This window comes from Notamacropus eugenii, chromosome 4, assembly GCF_028372415.1.
Source record: "Notamacropus eugenii isolate mMacEug1 chromosome 4, mMacEug1.pri_v2, whole genome shotgun sequence".
Classification (NCBI taxonomy): domain Eukaryota; kingdom Metazoa; phylum Chordata; class Mammalia; order Diprotodontia; family Macropodidae; genus Notamacropus; species Notamacropus eugenii.
Window position 1 is genome coordinate 27,327,560 of NC_092875.1, and position 19,011 is coordinate 27,346,570.

Below are 19,011 nucleotides of genomic sequence, written 5' to 3' on the forward strand. Positions count from 1 at the left end.
GGTGAAGTTGGTATTCTTTCAGATTTTCTAAAAGCCATTTGCCTTTTCATTGAGTGAAATAATAACAGGGAAATTATGCTTTTCTTAGAGGCGGATGTGCATGTGTGCAGTGTACAGTGTTTCTGTGGTATACGTGCATGTGTGGGGCTATATATATTTTAAACACACTGAACTAAATGTAAAATAGGATTTTTTTTTCTTTTTTTTAAATCAGCCATTGCCAATGCATCTGATTGCAGAAAACGAGACACTTGCTCCCCAGGGTTGGATGGCTAGTTCTTTATGGTTCATTCATTCATTTATTTATTGCAACAGCGCTATCAGCTGTATTTCTCCATTTTAACCCCTTCTACAATTTCCTGGGACCAGTAAAGCACGAAGGTCTTTGTAGGGAGGGATTGGGGTGGTTACCAAGGAAAAGAGACGGGGCCGGGTTCTTCAGCATTTTTACTATTGCAAATGTGATTGCTGGATGCCCTTGTAGTAAGAAAAGGGGTGTGTGCTGGAAGAGTTAGTTTTCATGCCTCCTCCCCTCACCCCCCCCCCCCACGCGTGCGCACGCACACACACTCACACACACACACACACACTCACACACACACGTACTCACATCATCCGAGCCTTGACATGGGAAACTCTGTTTAATCTCCTGCTTTAGATTCTAGGCTTTAAAAGGGGGAATTATAAAACATGAGGTCTGTTACCAAATTGATGCTAGAGGTCACATGGGCAAGAAGAGTTAGTGTCCACTGCTTGGCTATCAGATTTAGAACCTATGATGACATCATCTGAGGCCGACCCAGAAATTACCGTGTTTTCTTGTCCTTTCCAAAAGACCTGATTCCCCACCCTGATTTTATTCTAAGCTTGAGGGATTGTTAAAATTGATAATGCTTTCTAGATCTTAAAGAACAGATTGCCTGCCAGGATGCGTGTGTGAGTGAGTGTGTGTGTGACTGTGTGTATGTGTGTGTATGTGTATGTGTGCATGTGTGTCTGTGTGTGCATGCGTGTGTGTGTGTGTGTGTCTCAGAGGCCCTCCTCAGCAGGTCATTTTTGCATTAAATAATGGGCTATGGGCTATTTTTTGAATTGCCAATATATTGATTACTAATGCATAAAAAGCATTTCAAACATTATGCTTCTGAGCCTCTAAAAATTAAAAAAGCATAAAATCATTATTTAAATAAAAACCATTTTAATGCCATACTCTCAAATATAACCAAAAGGTAGGGCATAATTTTTTTTAAAATTACTCACCATAGAATCTTCACCATTGAAATCCCATTCATTTTTTAGACAAGGGAAGAAATAACAAATGCTTACTGAGTATCCTCTCATCCCAAACAGGTATGAATAGAAAACTGACATCATACTAACTGAAATTATTTGTTTTCTCTGAGAAGAGTTCCATTTCCATTTCACAGACCTTGCTCAGATTCCCACATGATATATTTATGACCTCCCTGAGCTCCCAGGAAGCTCTTACTACTATCACCCCTGGTTGGTCCCAAGCTTACTCACATCTCTGAACTCAGCCAGGGAGCATTCCTCTGTCTGTCCCTGGGCAGCAGACCCTTCTCTATGAGCATGAGCCCTCTTCTTTCCATATTCCTTTTCCCTAGCTCTCCAAGCTAGGATGCCCGGAACTCTCTGGAATTCCCTTTCTTTGTCCCTCTTTCCCACTGGCACTGTTGACAAGGTTTTGATTTGCTGAAAGTTCCCTAGCTCAGTACTCAGTTCCAGGAAGAGTATGGGCTAGTGCTTTAGCAAAAAGAGGGACTCAGCCCAGAGGAGGTTATTTGTTTCTGAAGGGTCACTTCCTATGATGAAGAGCATTTGGGGTCATGGTAGCATTGGTTGGAGTTTATGTGAGGTCATTGTTTCCTATGGGGAAGAAATGAATGGGAGTGAATAGTAAGGATGGGCTTTGGCTAATGTTCTCCATATTGTCCAACCTAAAACCTACTAGGGAGAAGTTATAGGTTGGTTTCATATTTTTTCTTAACCCAGACTTCCAAACATTTCAACCCCTTACACCTTGGGGTTATTTGTTTTAGTATTTTAAAGATTAATTCCAGAAAGGATATCAAAGCCAGGACAGGAGAGCGTTTCCTTTTAAAAGTTCTGTTGGACGTCTCATGGAACACGGGTCTTAATTCAAGCAAAAGTGGCATCAGTATTCAGGTTACTGGAAAATCAGGATGAGATGTCTGGTGATCGATATGCAATATAACAGAGAAATAATATCAAAACCTTCACTGAGTCATTGTTGAAACCCACAATGAGTGATACATACTAAACTGATTAATTTCATTGTAGCCTCTAATGTAGGAAGAAAAAGAATCTGGGGGAACTATAACTAGTAGAATAGAGAGAAGGCAGATGGTGGAATAGAAAAAAAAAAGCTAGATTTGGGAGCCAAAGGTCTCAAGGTATGACTCTAGCTCTCCCACTGACTCCTTGTATGACCTTAGCCATTTCACCTCCCCAGGACTCAGTTTCTTCATCTGAAGAAATGATTAAATGATTACATTATTTAACATGATTAAATTATTCCCAAGGTTGGTTCCAGCCCTGAATCCTTTGACCCTAATTATTTAGCGTGTTATTTCAAATAGCCGCAAAAATTGACAGAGACTTTCACCAACTCACCTTTCCTCAACATTTGCTTGCCAGGAACAAGTAACCTCTTGCAATATTGAAAATTTTTAAAACAATTATTTTTCCTATACTGCACATTTCCCTCAATGCAGTAGTTTCTTATTGAAGGAAACTGAAAGGTGAGTGTCTATAGACTTTTGCTTTCCAACTTTGTGATTTGGACACCTTGAAATGGAGGGGGTTTTTACTGTTGTATGAAACTGGAAATTATATTTGTGAAAAGAAACTCATAGGGGCCTTGGCACCAGAAGAACCTTTCTGAGAACTTCAGAATTTATACTCTTTCTCCTACATGCAAGAATAAAAGGTTCATAGAAACAGGGCAAGAAGGAAGCTTAAAGGTCATCCAACCCATTTTACAGAGGAGGAAACTGAGGCCAGAGAGGTTGACTCTCTTGCTTGAGGTCACACAGTTTATTAAAGGGCAGAGCTAGGATTTGAACTCAGGTCTTTCCACTCCCAAGTTCAGCTCTCTTTTTATCTCCCTTGGTCTCAACTTTGAAAAGTCAAGAAAAGGAAGGACATTTTGGGGAATCTTTCTTCCATGGGCCCCTATTTTTTTCTACTTTACTAGGTTTCTTTTCTTTTGGCGTTAAGTAACTTGCCTGGGGTCACCCAGCTAATAAGTATCTGAGGCCTGATTTCAACTTGGGTCCTCCTTAACTCCAGGGCCAGTGCTCTACCCACTACACCACCTAACTGCCTTCCAAGGTTTCTTAGAAGATGCCATATTTGTTAGGATAAAAACGGAAATGTGTACATGACTGCTCCCCTCAGTGTTCCTGTGAGATGCTCTGGCTGTGAGTCCTTGCTGGTCTTTGGTGATGTGTACTATGATGCCAGTGAGAAGGTTTCCATTGCTGCTCCATCTAATGTACCTTCCTCTTAAAATTTCATGATGTTGGGAATTCCTGCTTTTAGCAGAAGTTTGCATGTAAACAACAAAGGCCACATCTGTTTGTCTCAGAAGGTTTGTGCAAAGCACTTTGTAAAGCTTAAAGCACCATGTAGGCACATATGTTTGTGTGTATGTATATATGTGTATTGTGTGTAGAGGTATACACATGATACACACATACACACATGTATGTTTGTGTACGTATTCATGTTGTTGTGCAGTCATCTCAGTCATGTCCAACTCTTCGTGACCCCGTTTGAGATTTTCTTGGCAAAGATACTAGACTGTTTGGCCATTTTCTTCTCCTTCTCATTTTACAGATGATGAAACTGAGGCCAACAGGGTTAAGTGACTTGTCTAGGGTCACACAGCTAGGAAGTGTCTGAGACCAGATTTGAATTCAGGAAGATGGTTCTTCGTGACTCCAGGCCTGGCACTCGATCTACTGTACCACCTCACTAAGATTTGTGAACTACCTTATATACATTTTCTAATTTGAGACTGGTAGTTGTTATTATCCCAATTTTATAGATGAGGAAACTATAAATATCTGACTCTTTGTGATCCCATGGACCATAGCACTCCATACTGTCCATGAGGTTTTCTTGACAAAGACACTGGAATAGTTTGCCATTTCCTTCTCCAATTCATTTTATAGATGAGGAACTATGGCAAACACAGTTAATTGACTTGCCTAGGGTACAGCTGGTAGGTATCTGAAGCCATATTTGAACTCAGGAAGGTGAATCTATCCACCGCAACACTATCCACAGCACCACTACCTGCCTGTGTGTGTATGTGTGTGTGTGTGTGTGTGTGTGTGTGTGTGTGTGTGTGTGTGTGTGTAGAGATGGATGGATGGATGAATGGATGAATGGGGAGGGGGAGAGAGAGAGAGGGGGAGAGAGAGAGAGACTTTTTTTATATGGACCTATGGTTCCATTAGTGTGGGAGACCCTCATTGTGAAAATGTTCTCCTACTGATGCAGATCAGCAACTGTCCTCTAACTTAAAGTATTAAATAATTATCTGAGGAACAAAAGGGTCACATAGCCACTATATGTCAGAACCTGGACTTGAACTCAGGTCTTGCCTTTAGCTATACCTATCTCCCCAAAGCATCAAGTATTCTACTAGCTATGATGAGCTATCAATTCAACTTTGGTTGTTCTTCAGTCAGTCTGTTGTGTCTGATTCTTTGTGACTCTGTAGACCACAGCGTACCAATACTGTCTGTGGGGTTTCCTTGGCAGAGACACTGGAGTGATTTGCCATTTCCTTCCTTCTCCAGTGGGTCACCTTTTGTCAGCTAGTGCTGACTACTGTCACAACAAGGCATAGAGGTTAAGTTCCTTACCCACGATCACAGATTTGAATCACTGGAGTTGAACTCAGGTCTTCCTGGTTCTCCTGACTCCAGGCCCAGGGCTCTAGCCACTGCACCACCCAATTCAAATTTCTAGCCTGCTAAAAGAATTGGCAACACTGAAAAATGGAACATCTGTGCAAAAGTAAGAACCCTTAGATCTCATGTTCCATAGGAAGGGATATGGCAAAGGAGTAAACAGCCTGTGCCTTCTGATGTAAGTCTTTACCATGGTAGGAAAATCTACATACAAATTCAGCTTCATTCTAGGCCCTAAAACTGGAAACTCCAGTGATCCCCAAAGGCCTTTGGGAAGAAACTCCAACTCCTCTGCTTTGTCTTTTAAATCTCTTTGCAATCTCATCCTGACCTGAACTTCTATCTTGTTATACATTATTCCGCCTCAGATGCTTCCTTGTCCAGACAATCTGGCCTACTTGCTGTCCCCAGCATATGGGACATTCCACCTCTACATGCCTGGGATGTAGCCTCCCTTCAAGGCTCAGCTCAAGCCTCTCCTCCCTTGCAAAGTTTTTGTTTAATCCCCCAAACTGAACACCAAGAAATCATTTGTATTGCCTTTACATATTTTTTTTTGTATTTATTTATCTGGGTACATGTTATTCTATCCCCTCTCTGCCAAAGGATATAAGCTGCTTGAAGGCAAAAAATGTTTCTTATTTATTTCCGAATCCCCAGAACTTAACCCAGTGCCTCATCCATAGTAAAGGCTTAAAAGGTACTTGGAGAACAAATGAATTAATGAATGAATGAGTGGATAGATGAATGGATGGATGCATAGGGAAAGAGTCTTGGCTTTGGAGTCAGAGGGTTGGATTCAGAGGTGCTTGTGTAATCTTTGACAAGTCACTTACCTTTCCTGAGTATCAGTTTCTATGTTGGTACAATGAATGGGTTCGACTCCATGGCATCAGAGGTCAGTCCCTTCCAGCTCTACATCTTGTTATGAGGATTTGGGGTGTGTGGAGTCATCCTGGTCACAGGTCTCATTCCCAGGGTTCTTGTAGGAGTGCTTCCCTCACAATGGAGCAGTGAGACAGGGAGTATAAGCCTTTTGATCTCCACAGCTGAGGGACCCAAACAGTCTGACCAGGGTCAGCCAGCCAGGGAGTGGCAGAACTTCAAGCCTAGGTCTCTCGGGACTCAAAGTCAGTCAGAGATGGCACTTTCCATGTTGCCCCTTGGAAAACTCATTAAAAGCATTAACTCCTAACCACCCACAAGTCCCTAAGTCCTACTCTAAATGATTAAAAATGGTGTTTCCCTGAGGAGGGGACTCCAATACACTTAGGCAATTTGGGTGAGTCCACACTGGATCCTCCATTCTCTGTCAGCTCCCCTCCAAGCACTGCTTTCTGAAACCACATCCCATAGCTCTCCTCTGCCCTGGGAGTGGATCAGAGGGCTCCAGCCTACTGACTCCTTGGCAATCTTAAGGGAGCACAAACAGGTTTTCCAAACACCCCTTCTCTTGGCTCTCAGAGCTGACTGTTACCAGTCACAACTCCCAGCCATGAGGGTCAACACCACACAATTTTCTCCACCACTACCACCTCCCTCAGTACCCAAAGAGTAAAAACTGTCTTATGCCAAGAAGTGACGCCTAGCCTTTTGATGAACTTCATGTAGGTCCCATTTCTTCTAAGTATTTAAGCAGCACCTTGCTTTATACCCATTATTTTGATTTTTACAAAGACTTAATCTGAACGTCTGGCTTTAATATCTTAGGATACAAATAATAACTAGCATTGGTAGAGTGCTTTAAGCTTTGCAAAGCACTTTACAAAATTATCTCATTTTATCCTCACCCTGGGTGCTGTTGTTATCCCATTTTTACAAATGAGTAAAGTGATCCTGAAATAAGTTGAATGGCTTACCCAGGGTCAATGGGTAGTAAGTGTCTGAGGCTGAATTTGAATTCAGGTCTTCCTGACTCCAAGTCCAACATAGCTGCCTAAGAGATACAGTATCATCCATCATCTGCCTAATTCTTTTTCAATAAGTTATTTAATATCCATTTTGAATAGAATATAATCCCCTTGAGGACAGAGCTGGCTTCTTTTTCTGTCTTTTAAGCCTCAGAGCCTGGTGCAATTCCTGGCACATGGTAGGTGCTTAATAAATGCTTGTTGAAGGTATGAATGAATGCATGAATTGAAGTTTTGCTCAAATGGTGGCTTGGACATAGTAGGTGCTCTATAGATTCATGTTGACTTGATTTAAGCCCAGAGATGGCATTTGATGGAAGGTTTTATATGAATGAGTTGGGGAGGCTGTAAAAATGCAACAGAATCTACTAGATGGGATGCTGAACTGGAAGCTGGAAAGACCTCAGACACTTATTAGCTGGGTGACCCTAGGTAAGTAGCATCACCTCTAGCCCTCGGTTCCCTCATCTATAAGCTGAGTGAGTTAGACTCAGTGACCTCTAAGGGCCCTTTCAGTTCTCACTGGAATCACAGACCTAGGTTTGGAAAGGATCTCAGAAGCCAACAAGTCTAACCCTAGGTGTATAGCCAAGTAGCAGATTCTTTTTGAGAATTGTTGAGGGCTAGGAAATGATTGAGGCATCAGTTTTCTTACTTGTTCCTGAAAGTATCCAATCCCCCCATCTCCTTTTCTTTTCTCTCGATATATCTGCTTCTGGCTTACCTGTAATTGACATGCATGTCTCCCACCAATCACCCAGAGTGAGCCACAGGGCTTAGGGTTTAGAAAAGTCTGCTAGAAATTCCGTTAGGCTACATTTTGTTTTTAAAAAAAAAAAAAAACAAAAAACAAACATTCACTGCTGTAATGGAAGCCGTGGCAACCACTATTGCTATGAATGTCTGCCATTTTTAGACTGGCAATTCTCCCTCTTGTTTCTTAGCTCTTAAGACCTAGGCAGGTTCAGATCCACAGGGCAGAGCTGGGAGGGGTGGGTGGGAGTTAGGTGGAGAAGGAGAGTGAGCTTCCTGTCAAAAAGAGCTGCTTTAGCAATTACAGCTGTCAAATCCAGCAATCAATAAGCATGTATTTAGTGCTTATTGTATACCAGGCACTGGGGATATCAAGACGGAAATGATACAGTCTCTGCCCTTTAGGAACTCACTTTTTATCAGGGCGAACAGGAAGAGAGTATGTGTGTGTCTGTGTGTGCATATGTGTATATATAAGTAGATATACATATGTATGCTTGTGTATATATACATATATAATGTGTGTGTATACAAAATCAATGTAAGGTGATTTGATAAGAGAAGATATCTGTAATTGGGGGCATTAGAGAAGGGGAAGGGAATGGAATAAGCATTTCCCTGTGCCTCCTGTGTGCCAAGCACTGTGCCAAGTACTTTTTACAAATATTATCTTATTTGTTCTTCACAATAACCCTGGGAGTTCAATACTGTTATGATCCCCATTTTACAGTTGAAGAGACTGAGGCAAACAGAGGTTAAGTTGTAATACCATATGTGAAGATAAGTCCACTTTGACTGCACTGTAAGACTGCACAAAGAGAAGTGATATGTAATAAGACTAGAAAAGTAAACTGGGGCCAGATTTTGAGGGGCTTTAAATGCCAGAGAGAAAATGTGATATTTGTCCCTACAGATGATTGGAAGCCACTAGAGTTTATTGAGTAAAGAAGTGACATGGTCAATAAAAGAACTAGAATACCTTGGAAGGTAGTGAGTTGCCTGTCACTGGCAGGGGTGTCTCCAGATGAAAGTTGGATGATGCCTTCGTGCCATGGATGTTGGAGAGACAACTCCCCAAGTCACAGTCTATGCTTCCACTGTCCCCCAGCTTTGGCATCTTTGGGGGATGATTTTGCCTCCATTCTTTCCTGACAGGAAGTAACCATTCCCTTCTGCCTTGGTGATGTGTTATCTACTATCCTGAGGAAAGTCATAATAGCAGGACAAGTTTATTGGGAGCTGTCCAGCCACCCCACTCTCTGAAAGCAGCCAGACTGCAGCCAACACTCCTGCTCTCTCAGGCGCTGGTCTTAGTTATTTCACTGTCACAATGATTCGATAGCAAGATGTGCCCTCCAAATTCAGGGAAAATTGCTATATTCAAGAAAAATGGCTTTCTCCTAATTAGATTCCAAAGGCTTTCTTGCCGTTGTCTCTCCTCACTTTGGTGCCATTTGCTTTTCTCTCGTGCACATCAGCTTTAACTATGGGCATGAGTCCATAAGTTGTTAGAGATGAACAGCTTGATGTTCATTTGGGATCCGCTGACCGGTGGGGGATTTGGTGAGCCTTCTATTTCAAGGTAAATCAAAATTGAGCCAGAGACATGCCTGGGCCTATGTGTTCTTAGGGCAAGAGGCAAGAAAGATGCTGTCCATTAGGGGAAGGAAGGGGATAAACCCACAGGAGGTGTGGGGAAGGTAAGTCACTTAATTTCCCTCAATTTCCTTATCTGTAGAATGAAAAGATTGCCCTCAATGTTCTCTGAGGTTCCTGAAAGTTCCAAATCCATGATTATACAATATGATACTCAGGTAGTCTAGTAAACTACTATTATGGTATCTCATTTCTGTAGAGTTTTAAAGAATGCTCTCCTCCATCCAGTCCAACAACATTTATTAAACACTTCTTGTATGCAAGGCACTCGAGATACCGCAGTAAAAAAAAATTAGTGCCTGTCCTCAAGGAGTTTATATTCTACAGAGGGAATATAACTTAGGAACCATTGAGTAGATATATGGTAATTTAAGGAGGGAAAGAGCCCTAACAGTTAAGAGGATGAAAAAAGGCTTCCCTTAGGAGGGGGCGCATGAGCTGAACCTTGAAGGATATCAAGCATTCTCAGAGGTAAGGGTGAGGAGGAAGGGCATTTCAGGCCTGGGGGCGTGATCTGAGCAAAGACAGATTTGGAAGATTGAGTGCTGAGTTTGGGTAAGAAGAAGTGAGACAATTCACCAGATTAAAGCAGGCATGAAGGGAGGTAATGGCAAGTAAGCCTGGAGATGCAGACTGAAGTGAAAGGTTTTAAAAGTCAGACCAAAGACTTCATAGTTTGTGCTAGGGCCCATGGAGAGTAACTGAAGGTTTTTGAGATCAGAAGGGATATGGTTTAAGAATTGTAATTGAAGATGATTCCTTTGGTAACTGTGTGGAAGATAGGTTTGTTGAGAGGAGAGACTGGAAGCTGTTGCTGTCATCTCAATGAGAGATGTACCTGAACCTGGCTGGGGTGTGGCCAGATTATTGGAGGCATAAGGTGTTATGGAGGTAGCATCAATAGGAGTTGGATATTAATTCAGTACTACAGGTTAGGGACAGGAAAGAGGAGGACAATGTCAAGAATATGAACCTGAGTGCCTGGAAGCAGGCCAGTGCTCCCCCATCCCCCATCCAGTAGAAATTTCCAGTAGAAATAGGGAAGTTGGAAGAAGTGGGTGGGTTTCAGCAGGGATGGAAGATATGAGTTCTCTCTTGGGCAAATTGAGTCCAAGATATTTACAGGACATCCATGTGGAGATGTCTGGCGGACAGTTCATGATATGAGACTGAAGCTCAGGGGAGAGATGAGGTCTGAATATATCAACATGGGAACCGGGTACAGAAATGAAAACTGAGCCCATAAACTTGAATGAAATCACCAAGAGTTGAATTGTAGAAAGAGAAAAGACCTCAGAAGGGAAGACTTTGGGGGAAGGGGCAAGGGAAGTGATTATTCAGCAAACAACAGTAAGAAAGAACGGTCAGACAGGTAGGAGGAGAACCAGAACAGAGCAGTATCCCCCAAACCCAGGAAAGACAAAGCATCCAGGAAGCAGAATCTGGTCCACAGTGTCAAACACTTCAGCATATCCAAGGAGGCTGGTGAATTTATCTTTTAAGAGGCCTCTGAACACCTTACAGGGAGCAGTTCTGGTTCTAGAGCAAATAGGAAGTCAGTTTGCAAAAGACTGAGAAGTGAGAGGTAGAAGTGTAGGCTAGGAGTGGAGGACACTTATTCTAAGAATCTGGCTTCAGAAAGAAGAGAGCTTCCTATTTTAAGCCATTGTTTTTGCTAATTAGGTGCTAATTAGTTGTGTTCAGAATGGCAGGTGTGGGAGGGGGAAGATCTGATGTCAGCCATGCTTCCTTTACCAACCCAGCTCTCCCCTGTGCTGGCAGCATCCCCATCCACAGGCAGGTGTGTCCTCTGGCCTCTATTTCTTTCTCTTCATGTTGATGGTAAGTGAGGCCTGACCCAAGGAAGGGGGTGATAAAGGGCCAGGAACCCCTTACCAAGGATGAAAGGTAGTGGGAGTAAAGGTTTACCATCCCACATTGAACAATTACATTCTCAAATATTCTCACCCCTGCTACTAGGAGGGGGTGGCACCATAACAGGCCCCATGCAATCTCCCCAGGGTCTGTCCTAACACCCATCTCCTCCTACTCTTGGGGAGGCTGAGGCATAGGGTAAAAGGGAATGGGAGCCTGTGGCAGGGATGCCTCAATTTTAAGAGGTTCCCTCTTAGCCCCACCCTACCCTACTTCTATCAAGCACTAGTTGGTCCTAGGTTCTGATCCCTCCGTAGTTTAAGCCTCTCATGAGTTTAACACTAGGCGGAGGTTGGTGGTACAGCACCTGGGCCAGAAAGTACTAGATAATCAAAACTTTGCAAAATACACACACACACACACACACACACACACACACACACACAGACACACACACAGACACACACACACACACACACACACACACACACACACACCATTAACCAACTTGTCCCTACTAGGAATTTTAAAAACCAGATGATGCTATGTGTACCCTCCATGCTCTCAGCTTGGGTAGACAGTTCCCATAATGTCATGCTACAGAGGGCAAAGTGAAGATGATATGCCTCTCTCTGACTTCCCCTCATCCTGGTGAAAGGGAAGAGGCTGGAATGTTGGTCATCCAACTAGGCATCCCCAGTCACCCTTAGCAGCAAACTAGGGGCCCTGGGCTGCTCCTCTAAGACCTGATGAGCCAATTTAGCACCCTCAAAATGTGGCCATGCTTGGCTCAAAGCCCTGATTACCCCAACCTGGTTATCCCTTGATTGTGAGTCAGTGTTCCATGGGCCATACTATCTCATAGTGAGAAGGAAAGCAAACCTGAACGTTATTGTGTATTTCTCAGATAGAAGGCCATTCGGCCCAAACCCTCAACCCAGTCATTTCAGGAGTGCCTTCCATAGTATCTCTTAACTACACATGCATTTTTCCAGCTAGGATTCAAAGGAGTGTTAGTTAGCTATGTTTTCTCCATGATTCATCTTGTTGGCTATGTGCCAACCAAGATTCATTGTTTGAAACTTCTGGCTTTGGGTTTAAGTTCTAAAACTTGGCATCTCTGCATCAGGTGGTGTGAAAGCTAACTCGCACATTTGAAAGTCTTGCCAGAATCCATTTCTCTAGCGTGGGGCTTCGTCACCTTTTCGGTGGTCCTGGACCCCCCGAGTAGTCAATCTGGTTAGGCCTGTGGATCCTTTCTGAAAATCACGTTTTTAAACATTTCAAAGAAAATAGATTTATAAAGGAAACTAGTTACATTAAAATGTGATGTAGTAAATTAATAATAATACATTAGCATTAAATAAAAACATACAAATATATGAAAATCAGACCTCCTGAAATCTCTCCATGGACCCCAGGCTAAGACACCCATACAGAAGCAGCTTGTATTGGAGCGATGAGACTGAGCTTCCTTGGTGTGTGAACATGCTTCCATTAGGTGGGGCCTGGTCTGCAGTGGTGCCAAGCTGCTGCAGTCACAGCCCACCTGGCACCTAGAACCCCATCTGGGAGAAACTCTGCCTAGCTCCTTTGGGACAGGCAGCCTGGGGAAGTAACCACTTCAAGCAGAGCTTATTGGTGGATTAGTGACCTGTTGCCTTTCCCATTTCTGAAAGTCTAATGTTCGCTTCAGAGGTGGCCTTTATGGTAAGTGAAGCAGAAATGAGGAGGACGAAGGAAGGGGAAGGAACAACCATTTACGTGGTACTCACTCTGTGCCAGACACTTAGCTAAGCATTTGTTTCCATTTTTTTTTTTACAATTATTATCTCATTTGAAACTCAAACCCACCTTGGCAGAGAAGTACTATTATAATCCCCATTTTACAGTTGAGGAAACTGAGGCAAACCGAAGTTAAGTGAATTTATTTTCTCATTTGATTCCCCACAACAACCCTGGGAGGTAATTGCTGCTATTACCCCCATTTTACAGATGAGCAAACTGAGGAAAACTGAAGGTAAGTGACTTGCCCAGGGTCACACAGCTAGTAAGTCTCTGAGGCTGGATTTGAATTGCGGTCTTCCTGACTCCAGAGCTGCCCATTGCTCTATCCACTGGGCCACCTAGCTGTCTCTAACAATGTTGAGAAAAGGAAAGAAACTTATTTCTGAAAGCCATACCTCCTGACAATTGCTGTCTGAGGATGTCCACTTTGCAATGCCTTCACTGTCTAAGAGATGTAGATTCAGGAGAGATGGTAGTTTCCCTTCCGTAGATTGGATTATTTCTGTAAGGGGTGAGTTTAAATAAGGTGAAGGCCTTTGTGTTCCTGAAAAAGTGAAACTTATCCATAGAATCCTGACCTTTTCCCTTCTCCCTGCACCCCCTCCCAGCCTGTTTTTAAAGTCATTTATCTGTGGGCTATAAATAGATTATCCACTTTCTCTTGTCTGCTAGTCAATGGACAGTTTTTGTGGAGATGCTCCCCTTTCGGATAAGCAGCACTTCCAAGGGCATTTTCCATTCTTAATTCTCCATCTCATCTTCTACTCCTGTTCCCGACACTTTAAAGAGGATTGTATCTACTTAGGCCAGAAGAATGAACACTAACCCTAGAGTGAGTTTCAGCTGGAAAGTTGTCAAAAGATCGGCAAATGTTTAACAGAGTTCTTTGATAATATTCTCCAGTCACAGAAGAGCATGCCTTTGTTCCAAAGGCCTCCATCTAGCCCGCAGGGACACCTTCTAAAGGAAGCAGGGGAACGAGGTGCTCTTTGTACCTCAAAGCACTTTGACCCATCCACCTGAAAAGAAGGGAGAGGATGTGGCCAGGAGAGACACATTGTGGGGTAGGGGGTTGGTGTGATGTGCAGAAAACAATATGAGAAAGTCTTTGCATCGTCATCCATGACTTTCCTAAGATGACGGAGAGATCTCATTATTGGGAATATTACAATAATAATTGATATTAATAGCTAGCACTCATGTAACAGTTTAAGATTTACACAGTGCTTTACAAATATTAGCTGCTTTTTCTCCTTACAACCATTCTGGGAGGTTGATTTATTTTTTAATTATTTATTCTTTATCCCTATTTTACTGATGAGGAAACTGAGGCAGGCAAAGGCTAAGCAACTTGCTCAGGGTCACACAGCTAGTAAGTGTCTAACGAAGAATTTGAATTCAGGTTTTCCTGATCCCAAATCCACCACTCTATCTACCATAACACTAGGAATGTATCTTAGCAGATATATACTCAAAAATATACATAGCAGTATTATTTGTAATTGTTCAAAAAAAATGGAAAGGGACTCTGTTCTCAGTGGTTAGTGAATGAATGAACAGTCTATGATATATCAGTGCAAGACTGACTGAAATAATGAATGGACGTCTGACGAACGAGTGAGGAATATGTGGAGCCTAGTACTTCCTCAAGTACTTAATTAGCTTGTGAGCCTGGGAGGGTGCTCAAGAACTCAGTGACCACCATCACCCCATCCCACCCAGCAACCTTTTAAGGCTGGAGGTTACAGCCCAATTGTGTATTTGCATGCATGGAGGGAGCCTCCGGACCAGGAGCTCCCCAACTCCATGTAAATCATAGGCCCAGACCGAAAAATACCCAACAAAGAAATCAGTCTAATGATACTGTGATACTGCTGAAAAATATCAGCCACGTCATTTGGAAAGGGTTAGATGGTATAAACAGAGCAAAAAGGAAAACCCCAAAGCCCAGAAACAGAAGTACTGCATTCATGCTATTGAAACCGTAAAAGAATATGATACAAATTGGCTTCCTTAGTATAGGGTACTCCCAGGTGAGGAAAGCCCTTCATGCATGTAAAGCACCTACTCTGAAGCTTATTGCCACAGAGGTTGTCCAAGACATTAAGATGTTAAGTGCCTTGCTCAGAGTCGCACACACACACACACACACACACACACACACACACACACACACACACACGCAGCATGTGGCAGAGGTGAGACATGAACCCAAGTCCTCCTGGCTCAGTCTGGCTGGCTGTCTAGCCTCTCTGCAGTGGTACTGTTGTTGTGGATGATGGTGATGGTGATGATGATGAAGAATCATTTCAGTTGTGTCTAGCTCTTCACAACCCCATTTGGGGTTTTCTTGGCAGAGACACTGGAGTGGTTTGTCGTTTCCTTCTCCAGCTCATTTTACATATGAAGAAACTGAGGCAAACAGGGTGAAGTGACTTACCCAGGGTCACCTAGCTAGTGTCTGAAGCCAGATTCGAACTTAGGAAGATGAGTTTTCCTGACTCTAGCCGGGCACTCTGTGCACTAGTTGCCTTCCACTGAACAGTACTGCTTGTACAAGAGTACAAAGATAAATTTGGGGGGGGTGGGTTGGAGCCCTAAAAGAGTGTTAACTATTAATTTGGAAATTAGGGAAATAATAGTGCTAAAAGTAAATAGCTCAAAAATGGATGCTTACTGAGGTTCGTTCTTTCAAGTGAAGTTCAGGCATTTCTATTTATAAGTAAAATGGATGAGAGAAAATAAAGGTGAGAGTGATTGGGAATATTAAAAGAACAGTCAAAAGGGCAAGAACAGAGGTAGGGAACCTGTAGCCTTGAAGCCACATATGACCCTCTAGGTCCTCAAGTGCAGCCATCAAAGGGCTGTCCTTGAGGACCTAGACGGACACATGTGGCCTCAGGGTCGCAGGTTCCCTACCCCTGCAAGAGTCTTGAATGAATATCCAGGAAACAGAAAACAGAGGCTGAAGAGGAAAACTCAAATCTACAACCACAGAGTTTAGGAAACCCATGACAGAGGATGGGCTGAGAGAGAAATTCCCAAGCCAAGTCTATATCGCAAGAGAACCCTAAAGACCAGAAGGAAGCACAGACAATCAGGACAGCTCAGAAAGCAAAATTTTCAGTGTTACTTAGAAGGAAAAATAAGCTGCATATAATAGAGATCAACAGTCTTGTGTACAATCCCCTTTTTGAGTTTAACTTTATATATGGAATGCTTGTTTTATGTAGGATTTTTTTTTAAATAAGCCATATCAAAAAAATCATATAAGCAGCCTTCTCTTTGGAGCTTTCATGGATACATTCATTACCTTAATTATGTCTCATCTGTTTTCCTAATGGAGCAGGTGGCTTAAAAGAGAAAGCTGTCAGGTCCCTCTAAGTTAGCTTTTGGTTTTGTTTTTAGTGTTTCTCTGGTGTGTGAGTTTGTGTGCATGTATGTTTTAGATTCCCATTAAGAGGAATTCATATCTCCCCCAAAAAGCCTCCATGAAAAATAAGTTAGTATTGGGAATAGTAGTACCCTCCTCCTCTGCACTGTCTGGATCCTATGCCATGAAGACTGCCTTCTGTTCTGGGCACCACATTTTAGGAAGGAAGGACATTAACCAATTGGGATCCCTGGAGAGGGGAGAGATGACCAGGAAGGTGAGGCAGCTGGAGGACCGTGCCTTCCAAGACTCAGCAAGACTCAGTTGAAAGAATGGGGCGGAGGCTGTTGTACAGAAGAGGGAGCAAACTTGTTCTATTTGTCTCCAGAGGAACAATGGGTAGAAGTTGCCAAGATACCGTTTTTAGCTGAATGTAGGGGGGAACAAATCCTCACACTAAGAGCTGTTCAGAGATGCAATGGGGCTGTGCCTTGGGAGGGAGCAGGTTCCCATTTACTGGAGTTTTTCCAGTAAAGGAAGAGTGTTGGGGATATTTTACAGAGACATTTGTCCAGATATGGGATGGCTAAATTACCCCTAAAGTTTCTTCTAACTCTTAGATTCCTATTCTCTAGAAGAAGGGTTCTGTGGTCCCCTTGACTGTGCTGGAGGACTTAAAACCATGCTGGAAGATTTGGGAGCATTTTTTTAGCTCTTCTCCTTGAGAATGTGCCATTGTTTCCCACAGTCATGGCCGTGGAGCTTAACATGATGCTGTATCAGGCTGGAGCCAGGAAGAACTGGGTTCTGATCCTGCCTCAGATACTTTTTAGCTGTGCAATTGGCTAAGTTGTCTGACCTCCCAGGGCTTCAGTTTGCTCATTTGTAAGATGATGGTGTTGGGTTAGATGGCCCCTGGTATCATTTCAACCTCTAAGTCTATGATCCTGTGCACTTTCACCTGCCTAGGCTTCATTTTCCTCACCTGTAAGATGACAGGGCTTGAGTTCATGGCCTTGGAGGTTCCTTCCACCTCTAAGTCTGTGATGCTACAAACTCTCTTGTCCTCACCTGGCTTTTACCCCTTCCACAAATCTAGGTTACACGGCAGATCCATGAGCATGAGCAGGAGAACGAGTTGCGGGAACAGATGTCAGGATATAAGCGGATGCGGCGCCAGCACCAGAAGCAGCTGATTGCCCTGGAGAACAAGCTGAAGGCTGAGATGGACGAGCACCGCCTCAAGCTGCAGAAGGAGGTGGAGACGCATGCCAACAATGCGTCCATCGAGCTAGAGAAGCTGGCCAAGAAGCAAGTGGCCATCATCGAGAAGGAGGTCAGTGAGGGGGCGCCCAGAGGAACTGGCATTGGGGCCAGCCGCTACTTAGCCCAGATTGCCCGGTTGAGCACATGTCCACAGGGGTTCCCATGACCATGCTTTGGCTTTCGAGGTGGCCTTTGGATTGTTCAGCTGGAACATTCCCAGACTGGAGCCTGAGTCTCTCACATTGTTTCCCCCAATGGCTCCCTAGCACTGAGGTCTTCAAGGCATGAATGATATTAAAGCATATTTATTTGTTTAACTTTTATTGCAACAGGGTCCTGAGAGAAAAAAAAAAAACTAAACCCTAGCTACACAACTCCCTTATTTTGCTAAGGATGATTTACAAAGCAATCATCAGGGTGGGATCATTGGCCACAGGCCCCAGTTTTCCTATGCATGACTTAAACACCTCATAGAAGCTGGGTGGCCAGGCAGTCATCCCTTCCTTACTCCCCATTACTTAGAATTTCCTCCCCTCCCCTTCTCTTTCCCCTTCTCCTTCCCTCTCTCTTCTCCTACCCCACTTGGTCCTCTATTTCCTGAGATTATTTCCTGGGCCCCCAACACCTACTTCTCACATCCCCACCCAGGTAGGTCCAGGGTGGGGTCTTTAGACTCAGCCCTGGTGATGGTCTGGGAAATGAGGAAGGTAACCACCTCTGGCTGCTCCTCCAACCCTCCCCAGGTTTGTCACTCCCCCACCCTAGCAATGACTTCAAGTCCAGCATCTCCAGGTCCACTTCCATATTCTCACTTCCCTTCCCCTTATTTCTTCCTGCAAAAGGCTCTTTCCTGATCCACAGCCCAGTTCCTCAGTTACTATAAAGTATCCAGGATGGCTTACATCTGGACTGTCCTTTGAAATAGAGCTAAATGTTACTTCAATTCTTAGGTATCCAGAAATCCACCACTATTACTTGTGCGTACCTTTGTCTTTCCCTACAGAGTCTTGAAGAAGTATATATAGGTTAGGGGCCAGCCCCTTCCCATATTCTATATATACCTATGATGATGGATTAGAGTGAGGGGTATAGGAGGAGAAGCCTTGATATCCCTTACTAGTGTCCCTGACTCCATCCCTGACCCTCTCCTCCCCAATCCTAACGGAGCCCTTATCCCAGGCTATAAGAGCTACTGCCAGGGGCTTGCTTATCAGGTTAAAAGTAGAGGAGGGATAGAGAGGCTTGGTCTCTAGGGGAGTCAGGAAGCTATGTACTTGGAATCCCAAATTGCCATTCTGAACCTGGCTTCCTATAGAAAACATTGTACGCGGCATAGCACTTCTGTACTTCTGGCCCATTATGGGTCACATAGATTTTTATGTTCTAGCCTAGGAACCTTACCACTCTTCCCAGCATTATTTTT

The 19,011-nt window shown here is 43.5% G+C and overlaps 1 protein-coding gene across 1 annotated transcript in view; it reads left to right on the forward strand.

The window, feature by feature from the left end:
* Positions 1–19,011, forward strand: part of TAOK3 (TAO kinase 3) — a 236,691-nt gene that overhangs the window by 181,440 nt on the left and 36,240 nt on the right. The window contains exon 15 of the mRNA XM_072600303.1: positions 17,422–17,658. Coding sequence (XP_072456404.1) covers positions 17,422–17,658 — 237 coding nt within the window. The remainder of the gene's footprint in view (positions 1–17,421; positions 17,659–19,011) is intronic.